Genomic DNA, 24,386 nt, shown 5'->3' on the forward strand with positions numbered 1-24,386 from the left:
ATGATACAGAACAATCCATATAGTATGATTCCATTAAAACAAAGACATGCCTATGTGGGTATGCATCTATATACACATGCACATATTTATCCATTCAAATAATTCTACAATTCTAGAAGGACCAAATGGTCATCAGTGGTTACCTCTGGTGTGTAGGAATGGCAGAGGCAGGAAGGTAGGAAGGTGTATGTATGTACGTGGGAGGGCTATGTGGGCAGACATTTCACATTTTACTCCTTGCTTATTATCATTATTTTTTTATTTTTACAATGAGTATTCTTTTTTTTTTTCTTTTTTACAACACCAGAAAAAGTCACATTCTCAGAAGAAGAAAGGATTTGTTTTGGGTGCAGTGGTCTCCCCACCAGGCTCCTTTTCATACCCAGTGGCTGCAGTTACCTTCCAGAGCACAGCAGAACCAACCCAAGGCAATCAGAGTCCTCTTGTCTACTTTTCAGACTCTTGAATGGCTGGTCTTCAGCTCATGGAAACCTGGGTTTAAATGGCAGCCCCCAAATTCAAGAGAAAACACCAATTGTAAGCAATTCTAAAAGTCAGGCCATTGGGCCCTTGGGACCCAGAAGGGTAGTGAAACTCCAAAGCAAAAGGAAAATGCAATCACTGTCCCACACACCCTGGGAATGGGCTGGACTCCTGACCTTCCCCATCGCCCCCACAGAGAGAGGCAGGGAGAGGTCTACAGCAATGAGAGGCCTTCCTTCAGGCTTCAGCTTTACTGACCCCCAGTGACATCTTAGCAGCCAGCTTCTCATGCTGCATCCAGTGCAAGAACAACTTTTCCAGCCTAGAGCAGCAGTTGCATGAAACCTACCATTGACTGAGCTTTTATTATAAATGTGCCCTGCACTGTGTTCACAACAAACCCATAAAGGAGCTTTTATACTTGTCCTCATCTTACACATGGAGAAATAGAGGCTCAGAGATGTGAAATGACTTGCTCAAGTTCACCCAGCTAGCAGTGGCAGAGTTAGAACCTATCCCATCCAGTCTGATTCCCAAGCCTGCACTCAACTTCTGAACTCCAAGGCAGGGCACCACAATCAGATGATTTCAGAGCGAATGGGCATTGACCACCCAGTGCAATGCAAAGAGACATCCACTGGAATCAGATTCCCATTTGGTCTCTGCCCCTGGACAAGTCACTTCCTCCTTTTGAGCCTAAATACCCACATCTGTAAAATGGGGACAACAATATCTTTTTCTCAGGGTTGTTCTGAGAATTAGAAATAAGATATGTAGAGAACCTACTACCAGCCCAAGCACTGAGGCACTCCATATAAAGCTGCCATCATCATCATCACCACCACTTTAAGCAGCCTGCTCAAAATGGACAGTGGAAAGAAGGAATCTTAATAAGCACCCCACTTTGCACCTGTCCTGTAAGGTGCCCAGTGGGCGGCCCCTTCTCTCCATTCCCATGGCCTCATCCCTTGCAGGATTCCTGGCTTCTGGCATTACCCTTCTCCAATATGCGCCCCACACAGCACCCAGCAAGACCCATCACTAAAACCTTCCCCATTTCCTTAGTGAAGCTCACCCCACGCTGGCCCTCACCGGCTCCTCTAGCACAGCCTTCTCCCTTCTGCAGAACATTCTGCACCCATGCTCAGTTCCATATTTTTGCACATGCTGGTCCACTTTCCAGGGATACCCTCCCCGTCACACCTCCTTCTCTTCATGGACTCTCACACCTCCCCCAAGGTCCCACTCAAATCCTCCAGGAAGCTTCCGGAATCCCACCTCACAGGGTGAGTGACTCTTTCCTCTGCTCCACAACATTTTGTTCCTCAATTGTCAATAAGCATGCTTTAGGGAAAATTATGGTGATTTCATGCTCTATAAGTCTGTCTTCCCTACTGTCTTTTCCTCCTTGAGGCCCGGGCCTGGCACAATGTCTAGCACACAGTCAGTGCTTAGGAAGTGTTTAGAGCATGAATAGATGAAGACCAACTGCATCTCAGTAAAAGGAACATTTTCTAATTATTTGAGTTATTCACAGGAAGATGGGGTGCCAGTGAGCACACTGTCACTGGGGGAGTGTACACTGCGGGAACAGGAAAGAGCAGAGGTGTGGATGTGGACTCCTAATGATACAAACCATGGATAAGTTATGCTGGAATCACCTGGAGTACTGGTTGCTATTTATTTATTTATTTATTTATTTTTGAGAAGGAGTCTCACTCTGTTGTCCAGCGGCTCACTGCAACCTCTGCCTCCTAGTTCAAGTGATTCTCCTGTCTCAGCCTCCCAAGTAGCTGGGATTACAGGCATGCACCACCATGTCCGGCTAATTTTTGTATTTTTAGTAGAGACGGGGGTTCTGGTATTTTGGCCAGGCTGGTCTCAAACTCCTGACCTCAGGTGATCCTCCCGCCTCGGCCTCCCAAAGTGCTGGGATTACAGGCGTGAGCCACTACACCCGGTCCTGATTGCTATTAATAATACAGATTCCTCGACTCAGGAGACTCTGATGCTGCAAGTCTGGGACAGTCCAGTCATCTGTATTCGGAACAATATCCCCAGGTAATTTTGAAGCACACCCATGTTTTGGGACTACTGAACTTTGTGACCTCCGAAGCCATTTGCAATCAGGTTTTGTGTGTGAAGGCCCTTCTTAAACTGTGAAGTGCTGTCCACAAGTCTTGGCTCCGGATGTTACCAGGCCCCCAAGACTGGGGAACTGAAGATTCAGGCTAGGGCTACAGCTCCTCGGACTCTGGGAGGTTACGGACCCAGCCCTGGGCCACTCTGTTGAAGCTGGGTCTGAGACGGAGGAGTTCCAAGCCACTGAGGGGCTCCGGGATGAAGGGGGTGCCTGGCCTGGGAAAAGTGCCCCCCACAAGGGGTCCTCCAAATGGCACTGGGGTCCTGGAGAAAGAGAGCAGCAGGAGAGGTGGGCTGTATGGAACAGGGACAGCAGTACACTGACATGTGGGTCACCATGTATGGGCCCCTCCCTGCCACTCTCTGAGCCTCAGTTTTCCCTTCTATACAGCAAGATTCTGTACATCTTTTTTTTTTTTTTTTAAGATGGAGTCTCGCTCTGTCACCCAGGTTGGAGTGCAGTGGGGTGATCTCGGCTCACTGCAACCTCCGCCTCCCGGATTCAAGCAATTCTCCTGCCTCAGCCTCCTGAGTAGCTGAGAATACAGGCGCGTGCCAACATGCCCGGCTAATTTTTGTATTCTTAGTAGAGACGGGGTTTCACCATGTTGGCCAGGCTAGTCTCGAACTCCTGACCTCGTGATCCGCCCACCTCAGCCTCCCAAAGTGCTGGGATCACAGGCGTGAGCCACCGCGCCAAGCGATTCTGTACATCTTAAGAGGTTTTTTTCAACTTTGTCCATTTCCAAGTCTGCGCCTACTTGGGTGGCTTGTTTCTTAGCAATAGAAATGAAGCTGATGGAGTCAGAATTGACTTGTTCTAGGCAAGACTCTAGACTCCCCTTCAGTAAGCTCCCCTTAGGACAAAAGGCCCAAAACTAGAGAGAGAAGAGAGCATTAGAAAGAGCACTGAAAATCAGGGGGAAAATGCAAATTACAACAGACATGCCATTTCTCCTCCAGGACACTGGCACAATAAAATAATTTGATAACTGGGCAAAGTTGGTGAGGTGGCGGGGGAAAAGTTTCACACGTGCTGCTGGTTAGAGGGTAAGCCAGTGCTGCTACCGCAGAAGACAATTTGGCAGGATCTTCCTAACCTGAAATGTGTGAACTATGTCACCCCGCATCTCCACCTCCGAGCATACGGCTTAGGAAAGCACAGGCACGTAGGCACTGGGATGCAGACCTGAGCAGCACATTAGTCACAAACCAGAAACAACCCATGTGTCCACTAGCAGAGAAATGGGCAAGACAGATAGAGCATGCTCACACGATAGAAAGCTATACAGCAGGCTGGGCACGGTGGCTCACGCCTGTAATCCCAACACTTTGGGAGGCCGAGGCGGGCCGATCACCTGAGGTCAGGAGTTCGAGACCAGCCTGACCCACATGGTGAAACCCTGTCTCTAGTAAAAACACAAAAATTAGATGGGCATGGTGGTGGATGACTGTAATCCCAGCTACTTGGGAGGCTGAGGCAGGAGAATTGCTTGAACCTGAGAGGCAGAGGTTGCAGTGAGCTGAGATTGTATCATTGCACTCCAGCCTGGGCCACAAAAGTGAAACTCTGCCCCACCCTGCCAAAAAAAAAGAAAAAGAAAACTATACAGCAGCTTAAAAGGAACTAGAGCTCTACATATTAGTATGGTAGATTTCGAAAGCATAATGTTGAGTAAAAAAAGCAAGTTAACGGAATGAAATGCAAAGTATTAACACACACACACACACACACACAAACGCCATCCCCCCTACAGGCATGCAGCTGCCCACACAAAATGTTCTGAGCCCATACAGGCCAGCCTGACAACCATGTTACGTTTGGGAAGGCAACTGGGATTGGAGGATGGTGAGAAAAGGGGCTCTACATTTATTTGCCTAACATTTTTTAAAAGAGAACCTATGTATGTGATTTTAATAATACTGTTTTTTTGTTGTGTTGTTTTGTTTTGAAACAGGGTCTTGCTCTGTCACTCAGGCTAGAGTGTAGTAGAACGATCTCAGCACACTGCAACCTCCGCCTCCCAGTTTCAAGCGATTCTCCCACCTCAGCCTCCTGAGTAGCTGGGATTACAAGTGTGTGCCAACAAGCCCAGCTAATTTTTGTATTTTTAGTAGAAACGAGATTTCACCATGTTGGCCAGGCTGGTCTTGAACTTCTGACCTCAAGTGATCCGCCTGCCTCCCAAAGTGGGATTACAGGAGTGAGCCACTGCGCCCGGCCTTAATACTGTTTGTTAATTTTGAGAAAAATAAAAATCATTGCTTGTGTTGTTTTTCCAGCAGCCTGGGACCAGTGGGAAGAGGAGAGTGCTTGCCTCTGGGGTGGAAAGACAAATCTCGGGCCAGGGCCTGGGTCCCAGCCAGGAAAGCATTTCTGCCTGGACCACCCCAGTTTTGGTGGCAACAGCCAGGCCTCACAGAAACAGGCTGGGTGGTGTCCAAGCCATGCAAGGCCCAGTCAGGCCCTTGACTGGGAGCCCAGGGCCCTGGAAGCTGAGCACATCTTGGCCACCCAAACTGCTATTTCTCTTCTCTATGCCTCAGTTGTTCTTTCTCCCTCAGAAGAGGTCTGGGTGCAGGGCTCCCTAAGAGCCTCTTTCTACTGGTGAGAATGTGCCTTGCTGTCATACTTGAGGCATGAGATCAGTGGGAGATGCAACCTGAGTGGCCCAGTCTGGAAGCTGCCTGCCAGGACTGAATGTCTGCTGCAGGTTTCAAATGGCTGGGCAGGCAGGGTCTGAGGGCCCAGGAGGAGACAGAGCAGTCCTGCCTGGCAGGGAACTCCAGAATGTCTGTTAATGGCTCGTGACTCACATAGCGCATGCTAGGCCCAATTCTTCCCATCAGGACCCTCTCTGTCTATTCAGATATTTGAGGGCAGTCACATCCCTCCAGAGCTGTCTCTTCTCAAGGCGGATCACCCCCAGTTCCTTCAGCCCTTCCTCATGTTCTGATTTTCCAGGCCTAGCTAGGCTCTGGCGCCCACCTGTCTGTCTTAGACACAGTCTCCACGTGTGGTCTGAGCAAATGCCAGAAGAGCAGGACTGTGGCGTCCTCTCTGTGGACTCCCCTTTTCCTCACTAAATGCAGGCCAGACCAGAGGAGGATATTCAGAAATAGCACCAGGCCGAGGAAGCCAATGCAGTTATCATGCACCCCTCGGCCCAAGGCCTTCCCCTAGTGCCAAGCTCCTGTCTTGATTCCTATGGTTTGTTTTCAGGCCCCCAGTGCAGAATGGTAAACGTATCCCTTTCAAGCTCTCCCCTGTCCAAACCTCATCTCAGCTGTAAATAATAATCATAATAGCCCAGGGGCGGTGGCTCATGCCTGTAATCCCAGCACTTTGGGAGGCAGAGGCGGGTGGATCACGAGTTCAGGAGTTCGAGACCAGCCTGGCCAACATAGTGAAATCCTGTCTCTACTAAAAATACAAAAAATCAGCTGGGCGTGGCGCCTGTAATTCCAGCTACTCGGGAGGCTGAGGCAGGAGAATCGCTTGAACCCAGGAGGAGGTGTTTGCAGTGAGCTGAGATTGCACCATTGCGCTCCAGCCCGGGTGACAGTGTGAGACTCCGTCTCAAATAATAATAATAATAATAACAATAATAGGTATTGTTTGTTGAAAGTGTCTTACTTGCCAGAAACTTTACCTATGGCTTCTCATGTCATCTCCATAGCAACCTTATGAAGTAGGTACTATAAACCCCTCATTTTACAGATGGGGCAATGGAGGCTCAGAGAGGTTCCCTTGCCCAAGGTCAACACGGGCAGGCCAGGGGTCTGCATTTAAGTCCAGGTGGAGGCCTCATGCTGTAAACCAATATAGGCCACTGTTCTGTGGCCCTCACTCTGGCGTCCAATGTTTCACTGCCACTCTCTACTTTGGGGCAGCTTCAAAGCTACCTTGTTGGCCTCTTCTAGACCATTGGTGAAAGGAAAAGCTGAGCTGGCCTCGAACTGCTGAAATCCGGGGACCCCTCAGAGAAGGACACAAATCTAGATGTTCATCAAAGAGGTAGCACACAGCAACCATGGAGAACAAGGCACTGGGCTCTGGAGTCAGACAAACCCAGACCCGAACCCCAGCCCTGCCTGTGCTTCCTTGTTTTGTGGCTTTGGCCGGGTTGTTCATATTCCCGAGCCGCAGCCTCTTCAGCTGCAGAACAGGAAAACTCATAGCACCCGCCCACCATATCCTGGAGAGGATCCAAGATGTGCGGCACCTTCACTCTTCACTTCTCCCACGTTTACTGAGCACCTACTAGGTGCAGAGGCGCTGTTCCAGCCAGAGCTCAGTCAATGAATAGAAAGCGCTGGGGACAGAGCCTGGCCTGCAGAAAGTGCTCAGGAAATGCAGGCTCCCGCTGTGGCTATGACTGGCTTCCCGCCCCTCCCGGTCTGTCACCTGGCTGCCCGCCCCGCCTTACTTGTTGAAATTTCGGTAGTCGTTCGGGCTGGGGATGTGACTTCGGCCATCGCTCTGGTAGTCCCGGTAGCTGACGAATTCCTGCCAGGGGCAGCGGTAGCCCTTGGGGATGGCGGTGTGGTTGAACTTCTCTGGCGGGACGCCCTTCAGCGGCTCCGCATAGCCTAGGGGCGGAGGGGAAGGGGGCGCCTCGGTTCTTCCACCCTCAGCCCCCACCCCCACCTCGCCCCACCCCCATTCCGCGGACGCGGTTGGACCAGGGAAGATCAGAGTTAGGGGAGAGGAGTGGGGGAATGGGATGCCACAGTTGCTCCAGCACAGGAGACCCCTCCCCATCCCAGGAAACACGGAGGACTGCCGTGAGGAAGCCACGAGTTCGCGGCGCGGGTTGCAGTCTTGGCCTTGGCTGACTCGCCGTGTGACCTGGGGCGCGGCGCCCCTCTGGCTCGTGGTCTGGCGAGGAGAGTGCGCGCGTGCGCGTGTGTGTTGGGGAAGGGGGCGGACTAGCCTTCTGGGTGCTCTTCCTGCCCCATGGGGAGCACACTTATGCTTCAGCCGCCCAGCCCTGGTCCCGGGACCCGAGGAGGCCACTCACCTGGCGCCAGGGCGCTGGGGCTGGGGACGCACCCAGCAGGGGCGGCCGCAGGGTGGGCGCCCTCGGGACCCCCGAGTGAGGCCCCGGGTGAGGCCGGGAAGATGTGGAGCTCCGAGCGGTAGTTCTGCCCCTCAGGGCCATTGGCATTGGCAATCTGGGCACAGGGGCGGGCTCTCAGAGGCCGCCGATGACCTCCCGCCCCCAGCCGCCCTCCCCTTCCCCCAGCTTCCCTTCCAGGGAGCTCCCCTCCACGCTCACCGTCGCCGACTCCGCTGTTCCAGTCATCTTCCTCCTGGCGCTTCCGGCCAGCATCTGGGAGCCAGGGGATAGAATAAACCGCAGAGAGGCTCAGCGGGGCAGGGGACCAGGGTTCTCCCTCCACCAAAGAAAAAAGGTGGGGTGGGGGGAAGGCAAGAATCCTAACGCCCATCATCGGGGAACAAGGATGAGTTACTAGTTTACAGCGCTAAACCCAGTGCCTGGGACGGAGAAATACTCGATATATGTTAATTGCTATTGTAATGCTGAGTCTGGGCAAGATACTTAATTTCCCTGAGCCTCAATGTCCTTCTCGATAGAATGAAGATGATGGTGATGAAGATCTCTTCCTCGGAGGGGTCTATGAGCATTAAATGAGATACCTGCAAAGTGCTTAGCTGGCATTGTCTTAGGCACATAGCAAAGGCAGGTGTTTTGCCATCTTTATTTTTCTGCCACATCGCTCCCTCTCAGTTGCCTCCTGTCTAGCCCAGAAATTAAGTGGAGGGTGGATGGAATAGCCCTGGCTTCCTTAGAAGTATGGAACTGCCTGCTGCCTTTCTGAAGCCAAGGGAAGAACCCTTCTTGCCCTTCTCCAACAGCAGATTATTCCATGGCCTTTCCTTCCTCTGGTGGGAAGAAGAAAAAAGGGCATTCTACATTTTCCATCTTAGATCAGGCTCAAGTCTAAACTAGATCCAGCCTGCTGCCAGTTTAGCCTAGAGTGCACGCCTGTCTTCGCTTTTTTTTTTTTTTTTTTTTTGGTAGGAGCCAGTGTCCCTTCATTCCACGGCTTATCCTCAACCCCCCAATCCACTTTGTTCACTTTGTTCTGTATCCAGGGAGAGATGCCTAAAAAGATAACACTTTTCAAGGATCACACCGAAAGGCAGGAGCTTAATCCGATGGGGAACATCACAGTCCTCAGCCTGGCTTACCGTTTGGCTTTAGGTTAACCAGTGGCTCTCTGTGGTCCTCAGTTTCCCCATGAGCACAATGGTGGCTTACTCACCGCCCGCTGGCTGGCTGCTAACTCGAAAGTGAACTTCTGCACACGGCGCTGCCTTTTCTGGAAGAGGAGGGACCCTCTGTTGTTGCGTAGTGACAGCTCCTCCATCATCAGGTCCTGGGGCACGCTCAGCTTCTTGCCCAGGTCCAGTGTAGGGACTGCCAGGAAAGGCCAGAGAGGGCTCTCACCACCCCATCCCTCATACACTCCAGGCCCCCACCTCTCGAAGCACCTCCTCAGCATAGCATGCTGTGTGTAAGAATGCCTTTTTCTCCCCAAGCTTGCCGACACCGGGTGTCATGATTCTTTGAAATCTTTGCCCATCTGATGGGCAAAAATGACACCTCAGAGTTTAATTTGCATGTGTTTGTTTCTCAGTGAAGTTTAGCACTGTTTCAGACGTTCTTTGGCCATTTGTGTTTATTGCATGAATTCCCCGTGCCTGTCTTTGCCCATAATGGTGGAAGTAGTGAGAAATGGTCAGATTCTCGATATTTTTTAAAGGTAAGCCATGGGTGTGGGCAATGAGCGAGAGAGGATGACCACAAGGTTTCTGGCCTAAGCCACTGGAAGGATAGAGCAGCCGGTCACTGAGATGGGGAAGGCAAAGGGAGGAAAAGGTTCTGGGAAAGATCAGGAGTTCAGTTTTAGACGTGTTCTTTTAACTTTAAAATAGCCTTTTATTATTATAAAAAAGCAACGTGGGCCGGGCACAGTGGCTCACTCCTGTAATCCCAGCACTTTGGGAAGCTGAGGCAGGCGCATCACCTCAGGTCAAGTGTTCGAGACTAGCCTGGCCAACATGGCAAAACCCCATCTCTACTAAAAGTAGAAAAATTAGCTGGGCATGGATGGCGCGTGCCTGTAATCCCAGCCACTCCGGAGGCTGAGGCAGGAGAGTCACTTGAACCCAGGAGGTGGAGGTTGCAGTGAGCCGAGATTGCATTGCTGCACTCCAGCCTGGGTGACAGAGTGATTTTCCATCAAAAAAAAAAAGCATATATGGGCCCTGAGGAAAGTTGGAAAATACAGATGTCAGGCAAAAAAGAGAAAAAAACCATTATCTATCACCCAGAGACTGCCACTATTAACACCTTAGTGTATGTCCTTTCATATCTTTTTCAATGACTATATTCCTATGAGGTTTTAACCAAAATAAAATTATAGCATACATGTTTTGTAACTTTTTTTTTTTGAGATGTCGCCCAGGCTGGAGTGCAATGGCACAATCTTGGCTCACTGCAACCTCTGCCTCCCAGGTTCAAGCAATTCTCCTGTCTTAGGCTCCTGAGTAGCTGGATTACAGACGCGTGCCGCCCAGCTAATTTTTGTATTTTTAGTAGAGATGGGGTTTCACCATGTTGGCCAGGCTGGTCTCGAACTCCTGACCTCGTGATCCGCCTGCCTCAGCCTCCCAGAGTGCTGGGATTACAGGCGTGAGCCACCACTCCCGGCCTGTAACTTGTTTTATCAAGATCTTTACAAGTTAAAGATCTCCACCTTTCCAAGTGAACAAATTTTTGTTTTACCTAATATCTAGTCCATATCCAAACTCTGCTAATTATCTCCAAAACTGGGCACATTAAGTTTGAGGAGACTCGTAGGCATCTAAGTGGTGGTGCTGAGGAGGGAGATAGATGTGTGAATCTGGAGAAAACTGACCTGAGGTGAAATTTTGGGCATCATGAGCTTTTACTGGTATTTACTAGTATTTGTTGTTGTTGTTTTTCAATGAAGAACATTACATTTATTTCTTTTCTCATAGTTGGAACTAGTCTTTATAGCTATTTAGAGGATTTTGAGGGTGATGACTGTTCTTAGTAGTTTGAGACCCATCCCTATCCTTTGTGCTTTTCCTACCAGCCAAATGCAAACTTTCACGTTTGGCCAACAAAGGAAGCCTTTTGCAGGACAGAGGGGACAGAATGGTGAGTGTCAGGCCTCTGAGCCCAAGCTAAGCCATCATATCCCCTGTGACCTGAACATACATATCCAGATGGCGGGTTCCTGCCTTAACTGATGACATTCCACCACAAAAGAAGTGAAAATGGCCTGTTCCTGCCTTAACTGATGACATTGTCTTGTGATATTCCTTCTCCTGGCTCATCCTGGCTCAAAAGCTCCCCTACTGAGCACCTTGTGAACCCCACTCCTGCCTGCCAGAGAACAACCCCCTTTGGCTGTAATTTTCCTTTACCTACCCAAATCTTATGAAATGGCCCCACCCCTATCTCCCTTCGCTGACTGTTTTCGGACTCAGCCTGCCTGCACCCAGGTGAAATAAACAGCCATGTTGCTCACACAAAGCCTGTTTGGTGGTCTCTTCACATGGACGCGCATGAAATTTGGTGCCGTGACTCGGATCGGGGGACCTCCCTTGGAAGATCAATTCCCTGTCCTCGTATTATTTGCTCCATGAGAAAGATCCACCTACGACCTCAGGTCCTCAGACCGACCAGCCCAAGGAACATCTCACCAATTTTAAATCGGGTTAGCGGCCTCTTCTTACTCTCTTCTCCAACCTCTCACTGTCCCTCAACCACTTTCTCCTTTCCACTCTTCGATCTCTCCCTTCTCTTAATTTCAATTCCTTTCATTTCCTGGTAGAGACAAAGGAGACAGGTTTTATCCGTGGACCCGAAACTCCGGTGCCGGTCACGGACTAGGGAAGGCAGCCTTCCCTTGGTGTTTAATCATTGCAGGGACGCCTGATTATTCACCCAGGTTTCAGAGGTATCAGACCACGCAGAGACGCCTGCCTTGGTCCTTCACCCTTAGCGGCAAGTCCAGCTTTTCTGGGGAAGGAGCAAGTACCCCAACCCCTTCTCTCCGTGTCTCTACACCTTCTCCACCTTTCTGGGGGGCAAGAAACCCCCAGCCCCTTCTCCTTCACCCTGAGCGGCAGGTCCCGCTTTTCTAGAGGAGGGGCAAGTACCCCAACCTCGTATCTCTGCACCCCAATCCCTTATTTCCATGCCCCAACCTCTTATCTCTGCGCCCCAATCCCTTATTTCCATGCCCCAGCCTCTTATATCTCTGCGCCCCAATCCCTTATTTCCGCACCCTGACCTCTTATATCTCTGCGCCCCAATCCCTTATTTCCGCACCCTGACCTCTTATCTCTGTGCCCCAATCCCTTATTTCCGTGCCCCAACCTCTTATCTCTGTGACCCTTCCCTTATTTCTGCACCCCGACCTCTTATCTCTGCACCCCAACCACTTATTTTCACGCCCCAACCCCTTTCCTGCTTTTCTGGAAGGTAAGAACCCTCGAACCCCTTCCCTCCGTGTCTCTACTCTCTTTTCTCTAGGCTTGCTTCCTTCACTATGGGCAACCTTCCACCCTCCATTCCTCCTTCTTCTCCCTTAGCCTGTGTCCTCAAAAACTTAAAACCTCTTCAACTCTCACCTGACCTAAAATCTAAGCATCTTATTTTCTTCTGCAATGCCACTGGACCCCAATACAAACTCAACAGCAGTTCCGAATAGCCGGAAAACGGCACTTTCAATTTTTCCATCCTACAAGATCTAAATAATTCTTGTCGTAAAATGGGTAAATGGTCTGAGGTGCCTGACGTTCAGGCATTCTTTTACACACTGGTCCCTCTCTAGTCCCTGTTCCCAACGCAACTCATCCCAAATCTTCGTTCTTTCCCTCCCACCTGTCCCCTCAGTCCCAACCCCAAGTGTCGCTGAGTCTTTCTAATCGTCCTTTTCTACAGACCCATCTGACCTCTCCCCTCCTCCCCAGGCTGCTCCTCGCCAGGCCGAGCTAGGTCCCAATTCTTCCTCAGCCTCCGCTCCTCCACCCTATAATCCTTTTATCACCTCTCCTCCTCACACCTGGTCCGGTTTACAGTTTCGTTCCGTGACTAGCCCTCCCCCACCTGCCCAGCAATTTACTCTTAAAAAGGTGGCTGGAGTTAAAGGCATAGTCAAGGTTAATGCTCCTTTTTCTTTATCCCAAATCAGATAGCATTTAGGCTCTTTTTCATCAAATATAAAAATCCAGCCCAGTTCATGACTCCTTTGGCAGCAACCCTGAGACACTTTACAGCCCTAGACCCTAAAAGGTCAAAAGGCCGTCTTATTCTCAAAATACATTTTATTACCCAATCTGCTCCCGACATTAAATAAAACTCCAAAAATTAAATTCCAGCCCTCAAACCCCACAATACGATTTAATTAACCTCACCTTCAAGGTGTACAATAATAGAAAAAAGTTGCAATTCCTTGCCTCCACTGTGAGACAAACCCCGGCCACATCTCCAGCACACAAGAGCTCCCAAATGCCTGAACCGCAGTGGCCAGGCATTCCTCCAGAACCTCCTCCCCCAGGAGCTTGCTACAAGTGCCAGAAATCTGGCCACCAGGCCAAGGAATGCCTGCAGCCCAGGATTCCTCCTAAGCCGCGTCCCATCTGTGCGGGACCCCCCTGGAAATCGGACTGTCCAACTCACCTGGCAGCCACTCCCAGAGCCCCTGGAACTCTGGCCCAAGGCTCTCTGACTGCTTCCCGGATCTTCTTGGCTTAGCGGCTGAAGGCTGACGCTGCCCAATCGCCTCAGAAGCCCCCTAGACCATCACGGACTCTGAGCTTCGCGTAACTCTCACAGTGGAAAGTAAATCCGTCCCCTTCTTAATCAATACGGAGGCTACCTACTCCACATTACCTTCTTTTCAAGGGCCTGTTTCCCTTGCCTCCATAACTGTTGTGGGTATTGACAGCCAGGCTTCTTTTTTTTTTTGAGACGGAGTCTCGCTCTGTCGCCCAGGCTGGAGTGCAGTGGCGCAATCTCGGCTCACTGCAAGCTCCGCCTCCCGGGTTCACGCCATTCTCCCGCCTCAGCCTCTCCGAGCAGCTGGGACTACAGGCGCCCGCCACCACGCCCGGCTAATTTTTTTGTATTTTTAATAGAGACGGGGTTTCACCGTGGTCTCGATCTTCTGACCTCGTGATCCGCCTGCCTCAGCCTCCCAAAGTGCTGGGATTACAAGCGTGAGCCACCACGCCCAGCCTAACAGCCAGGCTTCTAAACCTCTTAAAACTCCCCAACTCTAGTGGCAACTTAGACAATACTCTTTTAAGCACTCCTTTTAGTTATCCTCACCTGCCCTGTTCCTTTATCAGGCTGAGGCACTTTAACTAAATTATCTGCTTCCCTGACTATTCCTGGATTACAGCTACATCTCACTGCTGCCCTTCTTCCCAATCCAAAGCCTCCTTTGCGTCCTCCTCTTGTATTCCCCCGCCTTAACCCGCAAGTATAAGATAACTCTACTCCCTCCTTGGCGACCGATCATGCATCCCTTACCATCTCATTAAAACCTAATCACCCTTGCCCCAATCAATGCCAATATCCCATCCCACAGCATGCTTTGAAAGGGTTAAAGCCTGTTATCACTCGCCTGCTACAGCATGGCCTTTTAAAGCCTATAAACTCTCCTTACAATTCCCCCATTTTACCTGTCCTAAAACCAGGCAAGCCTTGCAAGTTAATTCAGGATCTATGCCTTATCAACCAAATTGTTTTGCCTATCCACCCCATGGTGCCAAACCCATATACTCTCCTATCCTCAATACCTCCCTCCACAATCCATTATTCTGTTTTGGATCTCAAACATGCTTTCTTTACTATTCCTTTGCACCCGTCATCCCAGCCTTTCTTCGCTTTCACTTGGACTGACCCTGGCACCCATTAGGCTCAGCAAATTACCTGGGCTATACTGCTGCAAGGCTTCGCAGATAGCCCCCATTACTTCAGTCAAGCCCAAATTTCATCCTCATCAGTTATCTATCTCGGCATAATTCTCATAAAAACACACGTGCTCTCCCTGCTGATCGTGTCCAATTAATCTCCCAAATCTCAATCCCTTACAAAACAACAACCCCTTTCCTTCCTAGGCATGGTTAGTGCGGTCAGAATTCTTACACAAAAGCCAGGACTGCACCCTGTAGCCTTTCTGCCCAAACAAATTGACCTTACTGTTTTAGCCTAGCCATCATGTCTCCATGCAGCGGCTGCTGCCACCCTAATACTTTTAGAGGCCCTCAAAATCACAAACTATGTTCAACTTACTCTCTACATTTCTCATGACTTCCAAAATCTATTTTCTTCCTCATACCTGACGCATATACTTTCTGCTCCCCGGCTCCTTCAGCTGTACTCACTCTTTGTTAAGTCCCACAATTACCATTGTTCCTGGCCCGGACTTCAATCTGGCCTCCCACATTATTCCTGATACCACACCTGACCCTCATGACTGTATCTCTCTGATCCACCTGACATTCGCCCCATTTCCTCATATTTCCTTCTTTCCTGTTCCTCACGCTGATCACGCTTGATTTATTGATGGAAGTTCCACCAGGCCTAATCGCCACACACCAGCAAAGTCAGGCTATGCTATAGTACAAGCCACTAGCCCGCCTCTTAAAACCTCTCATTTCCTTTCCATCGTGGAAATCTATCCTCAAGGAAATAAATTCTCAGTGTTCCATCTGCTATTCTACTACTTCTCGGGGATTATTCAGGCCCCCTCCCTTCCCTACACATCAAGCTTGAAGATTTGCCCCCACCCAGGACTGGCAAATTAGCTTTACTCAAATGCCCCGAGTCAGAAAACTAACAGACCTCTTAGTCTAGGTAGACACTTTCACTGGATAGGTAGAGTCTTTTCCTACAGGTTCTGAGAAGGCCACCGCAGTCATTTATTCCCTTCTGTCAGACATAACTCCTCAGTTTAGCCTTCCCACCTCTATACAGGCTGATAACAGACCAGCCTTTATTAGTCAAATCAGCCAAGCAGTTTTTCAGGCTCTTAGTATTCAGTGAAACCTTTATATCCCTTATGGTCTTCCATCTTCAGGAAAAGTAGAACGGACTAAAGGTCTTTTAAAAACACACCTCATCAAGCTCAGCCACCAACTTAAAAAGGACTGGACAATACTTTTACGACTTTCCTTTCTCAGAAGTCAGACCTGTCCTCAGAATGCTACAAGGTACAGCCCATTTGAGCTCCTGCATAGATGCCCCTTTTATTAGGCCCCAGTCTCATTCCAGACACCAGACCAACTTAGACTGTGCCCCCAAAAAACTTGCCATCCCTACTATCTTCCATCTAGTCATACTCCTATTCACGGTTCTCAACTACTCATACATGCCCTGCTCTTGTTTACACTGCCGGTTTACAGTTTCTCCAAGCCAGCACAGCTGATATCTCCTCGTGCTATCCCCAAACTGCCACTCTTAACTCTTGAAGTAAATAAATAATCTTTGCTGGCAGGACTATGCTGAATCTCCTTAGGCACTCTCTAATCAGATGTCCTGAGTCATCCCAATTCTTAGATCTTTTATACCTGTTTTTCTCCTTCTCTTATTCCGTTTAGTTTTTCAATTCATACAAAACCGTATCCAGGCCATCAACTATAATTCTAAACGACAAATGTTCCTTCTAACAACCCCACAATATCACCCCTTACCACAAAATCTTCCTTCAGCTTAATCTCTCCCACTCTAGGTTCCCACGCCGCCCCTAATCCCGCTCGAAGCAGCCCTGAGAAACATCACCCATTATCTCTCCATACCATCCCCCAAAATTTTCACCATCCCAACACTTTACCACTATTTCATTTCATTTTTCTTATTAATATAAGAAGACAGGAATGTCAGGCCTCTGAGCCCAAGCTAAGCCATCATATCCCCCGTGACCTGCACGTACACATCCAGATGGCGGGTTCCTGCCTTAACTGATGACATTCCACCACAAAAGAAGTGAAAATGGCCTGTTCCTGCCTTAACTGATGACATTGTCTTGTGATATTCCTTCTCCTGGCTCATCCTGGCTCAAAAGCTCCCCTACTGAGCACCTTGTGACCCCCACTCCTGCCTGCCAGAGAACAACCCCCTTTGGCTGTAATTTTCCTTTACCTACCCAACTCTTATAAAATGGCCCCACCCCTATCTCCCTTCACTGACTCTCTTTTCGGACTCAGCCTGCCTGCACCCAGGTGAAATAAACAGCCATGTTGCTCCCACAAAGCCTGTTTGGTGGTCTCTTCACACGGACACACATGAAAGTGAGGACCTTGGCAGGTGAGAGCCCTGTGTAGGCAGCACGGCCTGCCTGGTCCATCTCTAAAATCAGATACACATACGTTCATATTCCAGCTCCATAAATGGTATTTTAAGCTGGGAGACTGGATGAGATCATAAAGAAATCAGAATAGGTAAAGAGGACCAGAGATGGAGCCCGGGGCCTCCAACATTTACAGTGAGGCGGTGAGGAGGAACCAAGCCAGGAGCATGGGCAGGAGCAGCCCACAACATAGGAAGAAACTAAAGAGGATGGCGTCCTGGAAATAAATCACGAAAACATTTCAGGTATGACAGAGAGACTAACACAGCCAAATGCTGCTGATGTGTCAAGGAAGATGAGGGCTGAAAATCGACTATTATATTTAGTAACACAAGGTCATTGGTAATTTTCACCAAAGCAGTTTCTATGGAGTGTTTGGGTGTGAAAGCCTAACTGGAGAGGGTTCAAGAGAAAATGGACAGAAGAACAAGTTTAATCACACCATGAGGAAGTGATAAGCCAAATCCAGGACACAGGACATTCTACAGGACAACTGGCCTGGTTTTTCAAACAAGCGAGTGACATGGAAAAAAGGGGCAGAGGGGTTGCTTTAGATTAAAGGAGATTTAGGAGCCATAGCAACCAAATAAAAACTGTGGCCCTTGTTTGGATGCTGATGAAAACAAACTAGAAAACTGAAGAAGGTTGAATACAGACCGCTTATTAAATGGTATTAAGTCATTAGTGCTAATTTTGTTCAGTGTGCTAATTGTGGCACGTAAGGAAACGCGCTTTTATTATTTTGATGCATTCTGAAGAATTTGTGGGGTGAAATGACATGCTTTTTGGTATTAGCTTTGAAATTTAGGAATGAATGAGGGACCATGTACTCCCTACTTGTATGTGTCTTTGCAAATTGACTAATAAAATGTCAAAAAGAGAGAGAGGATTGGTAAGAACAATATAGACAACTGCTTGGAAGAGTTGGGTTTAAAGGATCCTGGCTACAGACAGCTATGGGATCAAGAGGGGTTTGTTTGTTTGTAAAGATGGAGAAATAACAGCATGTGCGTTAACTGATGGGAACATTTGACAATGCAGTAGAGAGAGGGGAGAATTGCTGAAGGAATGTCCTTGAGCAGGAGTGACAGGAGAGCTGGGTTTCCAGAGCCCAGCCAGAGGAATTGGCACCAGGCAGGTGTGAGGAGAGTGCATCCACCATATCAGAAAGGAAAACCACAAACACGGGTGCAGATGCAAGCAAGTAGACAGATGTGGCGGAGGATGCTTGCAGATGTTCTCTTCTGGTTACTCTATTTTTCTCAGTGGAATAAGAAGCAAGGTCTTTAGCTGAGAATGAAGTTGTGCAAGGAGGTATTGGAGGTTTGAGGAGAGGGGTTGCCAAAGTCATTAAGAGAGTAGCATGGGATAGTGAATGAACTAGGGGGATGGACATGGCTACCGGGCAGCACTGGGGGTCACTTGGGTGCTGTGATTCATACCAGCCAATGGAATCCTAAATAGTTGTCCAAAAAAACACTGATTTTTTTTATTCTTTCAACAGACACATAAAGGACACTTTTCATGTGCTAAGAACAGAAAGAAACCCACTTATAGGCTGGAGGCAGTGGCTCACACCTGTAATCCCAGCACTTTGGGAGGCAGAGGAGGGTGGATCACTTGAGGTCAGGAGTTCGAGACCAACCTGGCCAACATGGCAAAACCCCATCTCTACTAAAAATACAAAAATTAGCCGGGCATGGTGGCGTGTGCCTGTAATTCAGCTACTTGGGAGGCTGAGGCACAAGAATCGCTTGAAGCTGGAGGTGAAGTTTGCAATGAGCTGAGATCATGTCACTGTGCTCCAGTCTGGGCAACAGAGTGAGACATTGTCTCAAAAAAAAAAAAAGAAAAAAAGAAACCCAGTATAAATTAATTGGAGGGGAAAGTAAGATTCAGAAGAATAGGTATTCTAAGATCCCATTTATATTATATATTATAATATTATATATATATATTTTTTTTTTTTTTTTTTTTTGAGACAGAGTCTTGCTCTGTTGCCCAGGCTAGAGTGCAGTGGTGCAATCTCGGCTCACTGCAACCTCTGCCTCCTGGGTTCTAGTGATTCTCCTGCCTCAGCCTCCCAAGTAACTGGGACTATGGGCATGAGCCACCATGCCTGGCTAATTTTTGTGTTTTTAGCAGAGATGGGGTTTCACCATGTTGGCCAGGCTGGTCCCAAACTCCTGACCGCAAGTGATCTGCCAGCCTCAGCCTCTCAAAGTGTTGGGATTACAGGTGTGAGCCACCGCACCCGGCCCCCATTTCTATATTAAAAAATAAGTATGTGTTTTTGCATGCATTGAAAAATCTGCAAGAAGACATGCCAAGGAGACATGTCACCATAGCAGTGACCATGGGACATATAAAGGAGGAGGGTTGGAAATTGTTTACACTGTTTTGTTGTTACTGTTTTTAATGAGAAAGTGTACTGCCTACTTAAAATATGAAAGAATAGTTATACCTAAATACATAATAATGCACCCTCAGTATCATATTCTGAAATACTATACAGATGAGCTGAGCTCAATATTGTTCTTTTTTTTTTTTTTTTTTTTAAGACAGAATTTCGCTCTTGTTGCCCAGGCTGGAGTGCAATGGCACGATCTAGGCTCACTGCAACCTCTGCCTGCCGGGTTCAAGTGATTCTCCTGCCTCAGCCTCCCGAGTAGCTGGGATTGCAGGCATGCGCCACCATGCCTGGCTAATTTTGTATTTTTAGTAGAGATGGGGTTTCTCCATGTTGGTCAGGCTGGTCTCGAGCTCCCAACCTCAGGTCATCCGCTTGCCTTGGTCTCCCAAAGTGCTGGGATTACAGGCATGAGCCACCTCCCCCAGTTGAGCTCAATATTAAAAAAAAAAAAAAAAATGGCAGGCGCAGTGGCTCACAACTGTAATCCCAGCACTTGCGGAGGCCAAAGTGGGTGGATTGCTTGGGCCCAGGAGTTCAAGACCAGCCTAGGCAATACAGCAAGACCCTGTCTCTATTTAAAAATAAAAAAAGATAAAACCTATTTGACTGAGTAATTCTATTTCTAGGAATTTATTCTCAGGGAAAAAGTTGAGTAAATATGTCCAAAGATACATGTATAAGAATGTTTATTGCAGTGGGGTTTAAAATTGTGAAAACCGGGATTCAGTCTTGTGGTGGATGCTGCCAGATGCCCCTTATTAGTGGCTAAGTGTTCACACCACCACCTTCTACAGAGAACTGCCAGTGGAACGGAGGCTGGCACAGCGCCCTTGCCTCAGGTGGGATGAATTCTGTGGAGGAATTCATGCTCGAGAGCTCCCCGCGGGGTCACACTGAACTGGACAGCCGCTGAGCCCATATCCTCGCTCAGCAATACCCCACCCGAGGCTGCATTCCTCCTTCCCTTCCGAGAGCACGTTCTCAATAAGTCACTTGCACAAGGCTCCTCTGGTTCTGTCTCGAAGGATCTCACCCCAGACAACCCTCATGACCACTGTCAGGGGATGGTTAAATACACATGACGTGTCCAAACAGCGGAATGCTGGTAAGCACGGGGAAGGAAGGCGTGAGATAAATCATACTAGGATGGAATGCTGCTAAATGAAAAAAAAAAAACAAAACCGAAGAACATAGCATATAGTATTTAGCCCATGTTTATGTATGTTTATATAAAGACATTCATATATGAACAGAAAAAGAATTTACATAAATATGTTAACAGTGGTTATCTCCAAATGGTTCCATTATGATGAACTTTCACTTTCAAAGCCGTTCATGTCTGTTTTGTCTGAATTAAACAAATTTTTTTAATGTATGCCAAGTCAATGGCAAGTGAATATTTTGTTAAAAAAGTGATGTATTATCATTGTAACCATGTAATAAAGAAACAGCTCTGAAGACAAAGAGACCTGGAGTCAAATTGCAGCTCTACCGCCTACCAGATGTGACCACCTGCTCCTCTGAGCCTCAATATTCTCATTTCCAAAATGAGGATAATATCTAACTTAGAGAGTTGTGGTGGGGATGAAATGACACAAAGCGTAAAGGATACTTTTCTCTTAGCAAAGTATCTGCCAGATAGTAAGCATGCAATGATGGTAAACATTTTTATAACTTTTACTTTACAGTGGCCGTCTTTAGGTGGTGAGATTATGAGATTTATTTTTTCTTCCTATTTTTCTTTTGTTTCAAAATTGTCTTTAGTCAGTACCTTAGCGATAATCAACAAGTTATATATTTCAAGTCTTGCATCAATGATGTGTCTCCATATTTGGGGGTCTGTAATTAACTCCCCAAGAGAAAAGAGAATGCATTGCCTGACCCTTCTAGTTAGAGCGTCAATACCCGTAGAATGTGCATATTTTAGCTACAAAATCAGGGTGGGGGAAGAAAATGGACATCAACAAAAGGAGGCAAGAACACACAAAATAGGTTAAAAGGATGCCACATATGAAGTCATGAAATATGATTGACTCCTTAGCACGCTGAAGGCAAATGCACAAGTCCCACCTCAGGTCCCCTAAGTCAGAATCCTCAGGAGTAGATGCTGGGACTCTGTATGCTTAACCAACATCAAATCATTATGATTCACAATTAAGCTTGAGAGCTCTGACTTAGTTGAATTAATTTTTTTCTTTTTCTTTTTTTTTTTTTAGAGACCGTCTCACTCTGTCACCCAGGCTGGAGTGCAGTGGCACAACCATAGCTCACTATAGCCTCCAACTCCTAGGCTCAAACGATCCTCCTGCCTCAGCCTCCTGAGTAGCTGGGACCACAGCCATGTGCCACCATGCCTGGCTAATTTTTTTTTTTTTTTTTTTTTTGTAGAGATGGAGTCTCACCATGTTGCCCCGGCTGGTCTCAAACTCCTGGGCTCAAGCAATCCTTCCACCTCAGCCTCCCAAAGTGCTGGGATTACAGGCATCAGCCTCTGTGTCCAGCCCCTAAATTAATGTTTAAAATACCTGAAATCCTCTAAAGTAGACCAAATAAACAGATTCCAAAATTGTATCAAGAGTTCCTGAAGAGGTCTTCTAAAATTGATAAAAATGAATTTAAACTTTTTAATGAAATGATAAAAATTATTTACTCATTTGATGAATCAGCTTTTAAGTAAAAAGGTTTGTATTCAAATGGGCAGCCTGCTCTTCTCACCATGCTCCACTCTCTCCACTCCCCTGTCTTAGCCATGGGGCCCAGCCATCCTGGGCCACCCAGAGGCCTCGGTGAGACCCACAGGAGTAATAGGCAAAGGCAAGTGTGTGCAGAGCTTGCAGCCACAGGTAGGGCTGGAACTGGGACCGGAGCTTAATTTGGGGCTGAGGTGAGGCCGTAGATGAAGCCAGGGCCAGGGTCATTTTAGAGCCAAGGCCCAGCCTGGGACACTCAGCCTCAGCTCCTGGGTCTGTGGACAGATGGGCAAGACCCCTCCCAGTGCCTCAGGAAGCTTCCCAGCCTAGGCGGCAGATTCTACAGGCACTCCCTCAGAGCTGGCCTGGAGCTCACATCTGTCTGCCCAGGCCTGGGGCCAGCAGGCCAGAGTGAGTGCAGCCTGGGAGCAAGGAAAAGATGGAGTCTGAGGAAGGCATGAGGCTAGAACCACCTTACCTGGTTCAGTGAGGTCCCCCATGGCAGCCATCACTGGACCCTTCTGCTCCTTGGGGATCATCCTGTGGAGGAGAGACCCCCATAAATGGACCAGGCTGCCTCCATTTCTCCCCAGACCTCCTTCCAGTCCCTGGTTCACCCTGCCCCAGTCCTGAACAGCTTTAGGCCAGCCCCAAATCACAAGCAAGGGATGTCTGAGCTGGAAGGGCCTTCAGGGTCTCTGTGCAGAGGAGACTGAGGCCCAGGGAACGAGAGGGAGGTGCTCAAGTTTGCACAAATCTATTTTCATGTTGCTAGGGAAGCACTGTCTCTTCAGGGGTGGTTTCTAGGGCCTTTTCCCAGCTCTGGCATCCTGATCAGAGGCAGAGTAGGTGCCAGGGGCATCTGGGTGGGGCAGGCAAAGGTCTCAGGCACTACTGTCATCTGTTGACCCAGGAGAGTCCTATTCCAAGGCTGAAAGAAGTTGGAGGTTTAAGTTAGGGGAGGGGGAGCATGGGCTAGGCTGGGGTTACACTGGGGTCTGCGAGGCTGGTGTGCCTCTTTCATCCTTGGCACTTGGCCCTGAGGCTTGAGGGCACAGGCTGGTCCAACCAAGCAGAGAGAACCATCCCCCATCCTCCCCATCTCCCCGCTACTGGGCTAACTTCCGTGGTGTTCTCTTCTTCCTCATCCCTTCTCTTCCTCCTGTTCCATCCCCCTATTTGTATCTCATGGCACCTTCAAGGAATCTTGGAAGAGATTTGCAAATAAAATGAGGTCCGGAGCCCTTAACTTGCCCAGGTTCCTTAACTTGCCCTCTGGAGAAGAGGCAGAGCCCTTGAGCTCCTTGACTGACCACCCGCCCTGGTACCTTTCTCCTTCGCCTCCAGGTTTTTCTATACTCCTTCCCTTAGAAAACAATCTGCCTTCATCTGTATCCCCGACACCGACAAGGGGCCCTGGGTCAGTGGGCACTGCGTTGTGCAACTGCAGTCTAGTGGGTGTCCCTGACTTTCTCTGTAACTGCGAACAAGTAGCTTTCCAGCTCTGCACCTCAGTTCCCCCATCTGTAACAATAGGGGGTTAGGCTAAATCACAGAGATCCATGGATGGGCTTTAGGGTGTTCACAAACCCCCTAAAACTATATGTAAACATGAGTGTGTCTACATGCATTTGGGGTGAGGGTCATGGGATGATTGAGAATGCCTCAATCACAACCATTTAGGATTCCACAGTCCACAGATCTGTTTCTTGATAAACACTCCCTTTACAGAAATTCACAGATGCTGGGAAGGGTCTCTCATTTTATAGACAGAGAAGCTGCTTCCCTCTACTGCCTAAAAATCCCAAAGTCCTTAGCAGAGCCATTACCTATTCCCCACCTTTAATCCTAGCCACACCCTCCCCATTTAATGCAGGGTAACCTAGAGCTTAGAGTTCCTCTCCTCCCAAACCAGGATTGAGGCTTGCATGGGGCCCCAAACTCCCTAGATCCACTGCAGGGCCCTTCCTCTCCTGCGGAAGCAGCTCTGGGGATTGGCTCATCTCCTCTGCCCACTCCCCTGAGTTCCCCAAGCTCCCCTAGGATGCTGGTACCTGAGAGGATGGGACCACAATAGGCAGGAGAGAATCTTAGACCCTCAAGATTAACACCTCTGTCGGGAAGCTGAGAGTTGCGTGGTGTCCCTGTAGGCAGTCAGCAGTCAGCAGTCAGTAGGCAGCGAGCAGGGTGTCCCCTGCAGCCAGCTCTGGCTTCAGCTGATGAGAATCATT

The 24,386-nt window shown here is 48.6% G+C and overlaps 1 protein-coding gene across 2 annotated transcripts; it reads right to left on the bottom strand.

Annotated features, from left to right (window-relative positions):
• Positions 1–241: 241 nt before the first annotated feature.
• On the bottom strand, positions 242–24,386 carry MYOZ3 (myozenin 3). 2 transcript variants are annotated; one of them, XM_055285610.2, is made up of 7 exons: positions 24,210–24,386; positions 22,634–22,695; positions 8,920–9,074; positions 7,908–7,961; positions 7,650–7,803; positions 7,056–7,218; positions 242–2,889 (listed from the first exon to the last, which is right to left on the bottom strand). In XM_055285610.2, the coding sequence occupies exons 2-7, from the start codon at positions 22,692–22,694 to the stop codon at positions 2,721–2,723; spliced, it is 756 nt and encodes a 251-aa protein (XP_055141585.1). In that variant the 5' UTR covers position 22,695; positions 24,210–24,386; the 3' UTR covers positions 242–2,720. The 2 variants fall into 2 exon arrangements, with proteins under 2 accessions (XP_055141585.1, XP_063498761.1); XM_063642691.1 differs by lacking the exon at positions 24,210–24,386 and having other exon boundaries at positions 22,634–22,765.

Source organism: Symphalangus syndactylus, chromosome 7, assembly GCF_028878055.3.
Source record: "Symphalangus syndactylus isolate Jambi chromosome 7, NHGRI_mSymSyn1-v2.1_pri, whole genome shotgun sequence".
Taxonomy (NCBI): Eukaryota; Metazoa; Chordata; class Mammalia; order Primates; family Hylobatidae; genus Symphalangus; species Symphalangus syndactylus.

Excerpts from the sequence above, each read along its gene's own strand:
- MYOZ3 (XM_055285610.2), bottom strand. The coding sequence starts at position 22,694 with ATGATCCCCAAGGAGCAGAAGGGTCCAGTGATGGCTGCCATGGGGGAC. Across the intron at positions 7,219-7,649 it reads CCCCAGCGCCCTGGCGCCAG|GCTATGCGGAGCCGCTGAAG; the intron begins GTGAGTGGCCTC and ends CTCCGCCCCTAG. Across the intron at positions 2,890-7,055 it reads GACTACCGAAATTTCAACAA|GACCCCAGTGCCATTTGGAG; the intron begins GTAAGGCGGGGC and ends CTCTTTCTCCAG.